The sequence below is a fragment of the Oreochromis aureus genome, linkage group 16 (assembly GCF_013358895.1).
Source record: "Oreochromis aureus strain Israel breed Guangdong linkage group 16, ZZ_aureus, whole genome shotgun sequence".
In the NCBI taxonomy this organism is placed as follows: Eukaryota; Metazoa; Chordata; class Actinopteri; order Cichliformes; family Cichlidae; genus Oreochromis; species Oreochromis aureus.
The window spans coordinates 25625241-25636672 of record NC_052957.1 but is presented as its reverse complement, the minus strand read 5'-3'; the positions used below and the strand labels follow the sequence as shown (position 1 = coordinate 25636672).

General features: G+C 37.6%; 1 protein-coding gene across 1 annotated transcript; it reads left to right on the top strand.

Annotated features, from left to right (window-relative positions):
• Positions 1-3209: 3209 nt before the first annotated feature.
• On the top strand, positions 3210-7702 carry LOC120433712 (CD209 antigen-like protein E). The gene is made up of 7 exons (XM_039600469.1): positions 3210-3338; positions 4782-4892; positions 4993-5091; positions 5281-5427; positions 6110-6252; positions 6867-6970; positions 7271-7702. The coding sequence occupies exons 2-7, from the start codon at positions 4823-4825 to the stop codon at positions 7419-7421; spliced, it is 714 nt and encodes a 237-aa protein (XP_039456403.1). The 5' UTR covers positions 3210-3338; positions 4782-4822; the 3' UTR covers positions 7422-7702.
• The last annotated feature ends 3730 nt before the right edge of the window (positions 7703-11432 follow it).

Below are 11432 nucleotides of genomic sequence, written 5' to 3'. Positions count from 1 at the left end.
AACAGTATGAAATATGTGGAGTTACTAAACTATGTTTAGTATCCGTATGACTGGTTTAATACTGGTTTTCATAAGGAAAGAACCCAGCATGCTCTGGGGCAATTGACTCAGCTCAGTGTGTTTCTGCATTTTCATTGGTTACTTTCTTCACAGTTTTACTTTGACATCTGTTGAAAAAAAATATTACCAGTGAATATTACATACAGCGTATCCTAATGCTGGTGCATAATAAGTTTAGCTGCATAAAAAACTGATATCATGATTTTATTATGCCATTTTCCTACTTCTGTTTGTTTAGAATGTTGAAGGAACCACCCTCTTCGGATGTTATCAGTCCACTCAGTGGACTTTATTACCTCTAATAACGTCCACTGGATGATAACATCGGAAGGGAGTGGAAAAAACATACATCCTAAAAAGAAATTGTGTTGGTTTTTTTTAAGCATGTTTCAAACATATATTCAGTTGTTAGATGGAAAGCTGTTTCTAATGCATTGCAAAACCTGGTCACACTTGGGCAGCACCAATAGTTAAAACCTATAACACATTTATTTAAATTTACATCAATAATCAAAGGATTCTATCAACCAAATATTTGCTTTTATCAGCCATGTTTCTGCTTGTGTAACATCAACGTCTCAACAAGTTTACACCAAAACTTTTTGCAGAATTTCTGATTTGTTTCAGGAATAAATTCTTCAGATTATGGCCCCATCAGATAAATACACTACAGGTTCTAGTGTTCAAAAGTGTTTTGAATTTCATCATGAATGTTTATAGGTAACTCTGGAACTTAAATAATTATTTTGCAGAAACAGTCACAATCTTTCTAAAATCTTTCTTCACCTTCAAAATAGTCAGTAGACACACTTTTATTAAAAACTCATAAAAGGAAGTTATTTGGTTCTAGATGGGGGAGGGCAGGGGGAGGGCAGGTTTATTCAGGGTACTCTGGTTTCCTCACACAGTCCAAAGACATGCAGGGTTAAATGGTGATTCTATACTGACCGTGGATGTGAGGTCGATAATGTGATTGATGTGCATGGAATAAACAATTATTGCTGAAATGAGACTTGCACTCTAAAGTTGAGTGATCAGCAGGTTTAGTAAAGTCCTCCTAATGCAAGTACTTTATCTTAGATACTCTTTCTGAGCTCATACTGAGCTCTGTGCAAAATGTAAAATGGTGAAAATAGGATGTAAATATTTAATACAGCTGCATTTGTGTTAAACAGTATTATGGATATAAGGCAAGCTTTCAAATTTCCCATTTGAGAAAAACCCCAGTCAGACTGCTTCTCTTCATTTTTGCTCCAAAATGCTTCCTGTCTAAGTTGTTTTAAAAAGTGATGAAGGGGATCAGGAATAGGAATAGTCTATTCTAGAAATTATTAAAAACAAAACAAAACAAACAAACAAACAAAAAACCTTTATCTCAAGTTTTAATTAAATTTTTGACATTCTGGTCCTGGACAGATCGTTTTCTGCTTTAAATGTCAACACTAATAATACAGATGTGAATATGACACACTTCTGCTTTTGCTATATTTCAACTGAGCAGCTGTAATTCCATTTGTAATACCAATAATAGTAATATAATTATAGTAATAAGATAATAGTAATAATTTTGCATTTCCTAAATGGAAGATTAGGTATTGTTATTCACACCTAAGTCGTCTGTGCTTGCTGCAGTGCATCTGAGCATCAGAAATCCTTTTAGGCTAAGTGTTTGTTGCTGAATATGTGGACTGAAGCAACAATTAAGCATCATCTTTAGGAATAAGACCATCTCTGTCCATCATTTTCCATCTGAGAGCAATCTCGCGTCTCCCTTGCCTTGACTTATGGACTCTGGTCTCTCGCCGTCATGTCAGTCTTGCCTATTTTCTTTCTTTCTTTCGAGCATACCATCTTCTGCTGATGACTAAATTATGATTAGATTTAAGGATGTGCAGCGCTTTCATCTGTCTAGTGTGTTGTTTAATACTGCTCCCCCTAACCCCTCTCGAACCACCACCCTGACCCCCCAAACACACACAACACAATAGACGTCTACCTCGACTCACTCGGGCGCTATTGAAAAGAAGAGTGGCTGCTTGGTCCCCATGGAAACACTGTGTGCGTGTGTGTTTTGAGGTAATGTTTTTCCCTCGTTGAGAGTAAGCTGAACATGCACTCTCAACAAACATAGGACAAATTTTCTATGCAAATAATCCATAAGCAGCACACTGCGCTGGTCTCATTTTAGTGAGAGGTTTGTTGGCCAGATCACCTGAAAGACTTCAGCAGAGTTGAGCAATATGCTGCGCACGTGCTGGTCTGTAAGAAAGAGCAACAAGTGTATGTTTCAGTGGTGAAAAAAAAGGAAGATCAATCTCAAGAATAATTCAAGTAGCAAAGTAGAATGACATCAAAGCAGCAAATCTGCAAAGTGTGCAGTCCTGTGTTTTGGAATAAAACTCACTCACTGTCTTTGCACTATAAACAGCTTCAACAGCATCCTAATAAAAATGGCATATTAAAAAATAAAGTAAGATAATTATAGAAAGCATTTAAAGGAAGACTGAACTTTTCAGCCTTTCAACCATTTCTTTATCTTGAATATTTTAAAATCAGCTCTTCATTAAATGTGTATTTTCGAATGAGGTGAGAAAAGCTGGACACTTTGACACTGATGCTTGTTGTCAAACTGAAGAATGTCTGCTTGTGTTTAATTGTTACTTGCTGATATTATGAGCCAACCACTATTTTTTCAGAAACCAAATGAATAATTATTTTTGTATTAAACTAAGCAAATAGGGAGCTTAAAATGTTTTTATAAATAACTTAAAAAAAAAGTAACAATAATTTTTTTCTCTTAATTGCTCAGGAGGTAGAGCGGATTGTCTGTTGGAAGGTCAGTGGTTCAATCCCTGGCTACTCCAGTATGTATGATGAAGTATCCCTGGGCAAGATAGTGAGCCACAGGTGCCCTTGATGTGCAGCCGTGTGTGTGTGTGTGTGTGTGTGTGTGTGTGTGTGTGTGTGTGTGTGTGTGTGTGTGTGTGTGTGTGAATGTTTGTGAAAGTGTGTGTAATTGGGTTAATAAGTGCTCTGTTACCATTCAGTTGCCAAAGCCAAACAACTACATTAACCACAATGCAACAGGGCATCTGGCGGTTTAGTCAGAGCTGTAGTTATGCATAATACTAGTGCTTTGAGTAGTTAGGCTAAAGCAGAGATTAACTACAGAGGTGCCTCTCTGATACATTTATTCTAATTTAGTTTAGTAATTACATTTTCCCCATAAGAGGACAAAGACACCCATAAACAGAGCTGGCACAGTGGGTGAGCAACAGGTGAGTGTATATCCCTGTATGTTGACTGGTTGTCCTGGTGAAGCTAAGCCTGAAAACTAACCAGGATGTTTTATGTGAATACCTTCTTTGCAGCACAGGAGGGATTTATCTGAGTTTGCTGCCACAAAAACTGATTTTCTAGAGTGAGGTCTGTCCTATCTGGTGACCATGAAACATCCCTCCTCTCTGTGTACTGACAGTAATATTATGATGAAAGATGGCAGCAATGTAATATAGAAATGCTGTTATTCTATTTGTTTTTTATATTTCACTGCTGTGGAGATCTTTTACAAAATGATCTTAAAACACATGAGGGCAGACGATTTCTGACTAATCTGGATTAGCGGACACGTGTGAGTATCCGATGTCCACTGAATAGCACAATACCAATGTGTGTCTGTGTGTGTACGCATATTTGCTTGCGCTTGTGTGTTCAGCCCTCGAACGACATGTCTCATTCACACCTAATGATCGCAGCCTCTCACTGGTTGCCATCTCTCCTCCCAGACCAAATCCAATTACTGGGGACAATAGAAACCAGCTCTGGGCTCAGGACTCCATCAGCTCCTCTGTGCTGCTGCTCCCTGCTCCAAGACTCCTGCTGGACACCTAATCATGTCAAGGGTCCACAAGGGCCACGAAATACACCTGTCTGCACACACAGTCTCACAAACATCACACACACAAAAGAAAGTAGAAAAATACAAATACATATAAAACAGGATACAAAAAGAGCCTGATCTGATCTGATCTGATCTGAACAGACAACGAGAACACACAACTAAGCAGAGATATTTAAAGCAACAAGAAAGCACAAAAATAAAATGTGACACAAGCAAGATATAGGGCGACATAGGGCACTGCTGATTAAACAAACCTTTCCTATTCTTTGCAATGGAACCACAGTTTACAGCATTACAAGTTCCGGTGGCTCCATCTAGTGGTCCTGACTTTTTCCTAGGAGCACTTTTAATGTTGAGGTGTCGTTTTTTTTATTGTGTCTATGTGTTCGTGCCTTGTCAATGTATCTATATAGAAAGAGAGGTTTGAGTTACTGTTGCAAAAACAACAGTTGGACGATTTCAGTGTACAAAATGAATGTCTATAAATCACTTTGAGTCAGTAACCTCTAAAATATCCGGACAAATTCTATTATGTATTAGTATGGATACTTTCGAGAAGTGAAAGGTCATTGACTGATGTTCAGATCTTTTATGTGATTTCTTTGATTAAGCAAGTTTTTCTGAGAACTATAAACAGAAAGAAAGTTTAAATTCCTCATGTTTTTCTTTTGGAGATCACGGCACAGCTTTAGAACAAAAAAAAAAATCTAGTTTCAATGGTGCTGTAAAGATATTAATAACATCTGAAACATTTCACTTCCTCTAATGATGAAAAGCAAGTGATTGAAACCAGTATTTCTTTCACAATTTACATGACCAGTGCAGCAGAGCTGACAGAATCAGTCAGCAGCCTTCTGAACGATGGAGGAGATTTACGCCAATGTGGATTGTGCCAAACTTTCCTACCCAACACCTTCAACAAATTACACAGGTGAGAAAGAAGTGGCAGAAAACAAAACAGATGTATCATTTGTGATGGTCTTTAATGTTTTGTACAGTTTATTAGCTTTACTGATCTTTTCTTTTTTCAGGTCCAAGAGGTCCAAGGGGTTTCAATTTAGTTATTATTCTTTCTCTGGGTCTGCTGAGTTTTTTCCTGCTGATTGGACTCATCATCCTTGGTGTCAACTGTGAGTTTGGTTCTTCATTTGAAGCGATTCAAAACTCTATCAGCCTATCCTGAAACAACTTTAAAAAAGTTGAAATATTTTGACTTTAATTCACACAATTCACATAATTACAGACGCAGTAAGTATGAATGAATGATGGAAGGAAGCAATGTTTTGTGTTTCAGAAGCATCCATCTCAATCTGTTTCAGACCGCGACTCCTTACGGGATTCAGCAGCAGCGTTCTCTGCCATCAGTAACAACCTTTCCTTCGTGACTGAGGAGAGAGACCTGCTCCAGGCGAACCTCACTGAGAAAACCAAGGAACTTGAAAGGCTTCAGATGATGTCTAAACAGAGTCAGTCTTTGTATGTGCTGTTAATATTTAGTTATTGAGTCTCTTTCTCTTCTCCCCTTCCCCTCACCCCCACATAGGTCGTGGTAGATGGCTTCCTCTCTCTTAGACGTATTCTTCCTCTCTTCCAAAAAGAGATTGTTTTTTTCCCATGAGGCCCTCACACACCCAAGTTGTTGGGTCACAATTTCCCAGACTTCATGTGCAAACCTTTTGGTTTGGGGGTTGTCGAAACAAAAGAAAATGACCACATTCCTGTCGCAGGTTGGTGCTGCCTGCAAAGGAGTTTCTGAAAATGGTCCTTCAAGCACCCCATCCAGGGACTCCAAGACAGTTGAGGACTCTGAGCTGCTGCTTGGTGCATAAGCTTCAACAGTAGCAAGGACCCATTCCCCAGCCTTAAGGTCAAAGTCTACTTTAAAGCTTGAGAAAGCCTCAAGCTATGGGTTCTGACTGCCTCTGCCAGAGACTGATTATAACCTGTGCTGTGCATTTGCAGGAGGTATTTGTAAACCTCCTGCAAATGCTCAGACTCCTTCCCCACCAGAGAGGTGATGCTCCAGGTATCTAAAACCAGTGTAGCACAAGTAGTTTACACCAGTGACCAACATTTTTGGTGATATTTGTTATTTATTATTAGTATGAGTAAATTGGTGCTGTATTTTGTGTTCAATGTTTCTTTCAGAGAAAACATGTCCTTCAAGATGGAGCATGTTCAGCTGCAGCTGTTATCTCCTCTCTGGAAGGTCTGGTTCCTGGGATGAAGGTAGAAAGGACTGCAGAGACAAAGGAGCAGATCTAGCAGTGATAGAGAGCCCTGAAGAACAGGTAAAATGTCTGTATGCATGTGTTTTCTTTTCATTCATATTTATAAATATTTCTCAGTCTATGCAGAAAGTAGACCCAAATGCAGGACCCAAATTTAAAAAACAAAAATTGTATTAGAGTGAACGTAAAGGTCCAAGATACATAATTCAAAATACAAAGAAACAAAAAAACAAAAACAGACCGCACACAGGGGACAAAAGCGAGACAGGATCATATATTCTTCAGGGCTAACTGAGGAAGTTGAAATCAAAAGGGAATGAGACAAATTAACTGCCTAGAAAACTGCCCCTTTGAAGATTACTTGCTTCTAAAAAGAGTTTAATGAAGTGTAGTACAACAGTTAGTAACAGAGTTAGAATTTGTGAACATTTCATGATGGCAACAGCCTGCTGATGGCAGAGGAAAGCAAATAAAGATGCAGCCTAGCAATGGTGTATAAGTTTTAATAAAGCCATTGTAAATTATTTGTTAAAAACTTAAGTTGTGACAAGTGAAGTTTTTGATCATTTTCAATGTGCTCAGATAAAACAGAAAAAAGCCCAACAAAACAAACAAAATACACACACATGTTGAAATATACTGTCATTTAAATAGAATTTCTTATTTTTGAATAGAACTACCTCATTACACTCACCCAGAACCCAACCTGGATTGGTTTAAATGACAAAGAAGAAGAAGGAAAGTGGAAATGGATAGACGGAACTCCTCTGACTCTAAAGTAAGTCTTCACTCATGCAGCATATTTTCTGCACATGTAGAAATAACCTCATTAATGAACTTAAGATATCATTGAATAATAATAATAAAAATAATTTTAAAAATTGAGTTGTGGCATTTGTGTATAGCATATTATCACCTAAACATTTTACTCAACACCAGTAGAAAATAAACAAGTTTTGGCACTTCCCCGATCTAAAAGGTGTTTTTCTTCCTGGGTTTTCGTGCTAGTATACATTTTTCTAATCTAATTCATTTCTTTTCTCAGCAATACTAATTGTGTTGTTTACGGACCTTCCAGATACTGGGAAAGTAATCAACCTGATAATGGCGCTGGAGACCCACGGTGGGGTGAAGAGGACTGTGCTCATATCAGAACTCATGCTAACAATTTTTGGAATGATCGTTCATGTGGAGCTTCTCTGCTTTGGGTCTGTGAAAAAATACCATAAGAAACATGAAGATATGTGTACCTATTTTGCAAACTGAGTGATCATTGTTGTTTCATTTTTGTTTGCTTGTTTGTTTTTTTATTTGTTTGGGTTTTTTTTTTTTTTTTTTAAAGATTTTTAGATTTATTCTACTGAGGATAGGTATCCAGCTTATAGAAATCCAATCAAATCTAAACTAAATCCAGAAGTGCCTGAAGTGCATTGCCATGTAAATAATCTGCATACTGAATATGTACTTACTAAGTAACACTGTTCAAAAGTGGAATAAAGAAACAAATAAATGTTTGTCTTTTTTTTTTATTAAAACCACTTTGTAGGACATCACATCAGTTACAATGTAGAATCAATGTCATGTATAGTTTACAAATGATAAAATGTTCACATAAAATCATGACAGCATTTAAATAATATCACCCAATGCTAGCATTCTGTAATTTACTGTCTCTTTTGAAAACTTATCACTACATATACAGCACAAGACTTTTAAGAGTATTTAACAACAGCATTTTTCCCTGGTTTTACTACCACACTGGGGCACATGTTCACCAAAACGCAGCAAACCTTCACCATCTTATCCAGAAGGGTCACCTCTTCACCCTCCCAAACAATTAGCAACTCTATAAATAGAACGTAAATAATAATTATAATTCTATAACTGTTTACAACTGTTTATAACTTGCATAGTTCATATTTGTGCATAGTTTTCATATTTATATCCTGTTCATAGCTTGTACACCCACTACAGCCTATACATACTTGTAGTTATAGCATATTCATAACATACCTTCATACCGTGTACATTGTAACATACCCAAAATAGACCCATATTTTGTACCCTCATATTTATAAGTTATAAGTATGAGGGTACTTACCCAGATAGCAAGGAGACATTGAACTGATGTTGATTTTTCATCTGATCCATCAGAATCATCAGGATTGAAATGTCAATGCAAAATCAATGTTGAAACAACATTATAAAACTGATGAAACCTGACATTGATATTGAAATAACATTGATTCACTGTTGTTCTGTTATCGTTGATTGTTGATCTATTTATAGTTGACAATGTGACAACAATCATGTTGAAAAACCATTGATTTATGGTCGAGCGGGAATTTACAGCTGCTACCACATGGACTATTCCATAGCATCTCTCTCACAGTGGCACATCCCATCAGGCAGCGGGAAATTCCATTTAAGCTCAGCAGAGTTGACCGGACGTTTTATCGGAACACCGGAGACGGCAGTTTCTGCATGGCACTCTCGGCTGTATCAGGTAAGAATGTAAGAATTTAGTCATTCGTTATTTGAAGGTCGACGTGTGTATGATATCACTAAAGCTAACTTAAACAGAAGGAGAAAAGTATAAATTTCACAGACAATACCAACTCTGAACAAAGAAAATATTTTCATGACATACATTCATGTCTTTCCATTGTAAAGCTACGAGAGTGCTTTTGTTAGCCCTGCGGTCGGCTTGCCCACCGTGTACCCTGGCTCTCGCTCTGTATGCAGAGTTAATTCCCTCAAACGATTTACAAATGTGTGCAATATGATCCAGAAACGTAAAGTTGCATCTACAAATGTGTACAATGTGTGTTACATTTGAAGATTTGACCGCACCCGCTTCCATTTATAAACACGTGAAAGAGTCGCCTGAGACCAAATGATCACGTGACATGCCCACGTGACTTTACGTTTCCATGACTTTAATAATGAATGTTCCCTACCTGGAACTTATCTTGAATATCATGTTTTTCCTCTTTGTTTTTGTTTTTTTTTTTGTTTTTTTTTTCATTTTCTCATTTCAGATCAGTAAAATACAATCCATCCATAAACAAGTAAGATACTCGTGTCTTCAAATTATTGTCAGTTTTTAACCATTTTTGTGTGATGTTGTAAATTTTACTGTAACTTAAAGCAAAATAAGCAAAAACCACAATGCAGTTCGATACTAATGTTTTGTTTTCTTTTAGACCAAATCCCTTATACAGTTACAGACTGATGATGAGCAACCTCCAAAACCAAAGGCCCCACGTGTGAAAGTACCAGGTAATAATGTAATGTTTAGTGTGTGTGTGTGTGTGAGAGAACAGGAACCTTTGTAGACGAGTTGTATGTAATTTTTGATTTTTTTAAACATTTTTCTAAACAGGCTCCACCACTCTGCAGTCTGCCCCCCAACCCACTACTAGCACCCATCATGATACCCCGGACAGGTACCGGCTCCTTTCGCCAACCTACACAGCTATGCAACATCCCCAGCAAATAGCCTGCGTTCAGTGCCTTCTCTAACGACGGTATGCTTTGAAACAATGAGCTGCATCACAATTTCATTGTAATCTTAACTTCAAAACACTAATTTATGCTGCTGAATATCATCATATTTTGCTTTTTTAGATTCCAGAGTGTCTGAGGCAAGTTCTAAAATGTTGTACTTTGACGTTTTACATAGGATTTCATTTATATGTCAAAGGCTAAATTGTAAACAGTTTATACTTATATACTTATATGACTTATGGGAACTTATGGCAGTGATGGGAATAACGGCGTTACAAGTAATGGCGTTACTAACGGCGTTACTTCTTTCAGTAACGAGTAATCTAACTAATTACTATTTCTATCGTTACAATGCCGTTACCGTTACTAACAAGAAAATGTGGCGCGGTTGCGTTACTATTTTTCAACAAACAGACAGCTGAAGCTGTGTTCAGCTTACCTGACTTTATATCAGTTGCACGGAAGTAGCTGTCTACGTAAGTAATTTGGGCGCTATAGCTTTAAGCAGCTACGCGCGCTCCCGCGGAGGGCAATCACTTTCTGCCCAACGATCACTTTTCGGCGCAACACCTGGAAGTAAGGGAGCAAAACAATCGCATGAGTGCTGCTGTTTTATTGAGGAAGACTAAAGTAGTCGTGGTAAGCAAATCACATGACCACTTTAAGATGACTAAGCAACAAGGTGATATATACCAGTTTTTAAATTGTGTTGATAGGCCATGTCATGATAACCAATATATACGCGGTGTTTTTTCCTCAATAGTTTCATCACGTTTACTGTCTAAGGACAGCGCGAGCAAGCACTCTCTGCTTATGACCCCCCCCCCCCCGCCAAAAAAACACAAAACAAAAAACAGCCCGTTCGTGTTGGTGGAAAAATGTACCATGTCGACCAATCAAAAATGATATGGCAACATGACATTTGGTTGTTTAGGAAGAGGTGGAAGTTTTAGGAGTGATGGCGAGAGAGAGAGTGAGCGAGAGAGAGAGAGAGAGCGAGTGAGCGAGCGAGCGAGAGAACGAGAGCAGAAAAAGAATGAGAGTGAGTTTTGAGATGTGAGAGATTTGTGACGTTTAGCGTGTTTGGAGTGTGTAGTTAATGTGTTGTCTTGTGCAGTTAGTGTGTAGTGTTGTGGATAGTTTTGTGTTGTGTGTCAGAACAATGAGGCGACTGCTGTCTCCAGGTAGAAAACAGGAGTGATACACCTGCTGTCAGAGCTGCAGGCTTGTGATGTTCGCCTTTATAGTGGACAGAAATTATTTTTTTGGAGTGGCACAAATAATTTGTGTGGCATCTTACTGAATGCAGAACACCTGATTGTTATGCAAGTAGTTTTAAATGGTTGTTTAAAAAAAGGTAAAAGGTAAATGGCTGAAAATAACTTTGCAAAACTTGTGCATATGATTTTAAAATTGACAATTTACATTTGCATTTAAAGTTATGAAATATGATTCAATAAACATGTTTGTGGTTGTTACAGTAAAAAATATAACTTTTTCTACTCGGATTTTATGTTTTTTGCCTGATTTTAGATCAATTGTGTTAATACAGTATGTCAAAATGAAAACATAACTGTAAATTCAGACACGTGAGGTTGTGGTGAAAAGGATGATACCAAACAAGGCAAATAAATAGTTTTTAAAGGTGAAATGTAAAGGAAATATCAAAAGTAGTTAAAATGGTCAATTATACCCTGGACCCCAGAGGGTTAAACATTCTTTTTTTAAAG

Excerpts from the sequence above, each read along its gene's own strand:
- LOC120433712 (XM_039600469.1), top strand. The coding sequence starts at position 4,823 with ATGGAGGAGATTTACGCCAATGTGGATTGTGCCAAACTTTCCTACCCA. Across the intron at positions 5,428-6,109 it reads TCAGATGATGTCTAAACAGA|AGAAAACATGTCCTTCAAGA; the intron begins GTCAGTCTTTGT and ends TGTTTCTTTCAG. Across the intron at positions 6,253-6,866 it reads TAGAGAGCCCTGAAGAACAG|AACTACCTCATTACACTCAC; the intron begins GTAAAATGTCTG and ends ATTTTTGAATAG.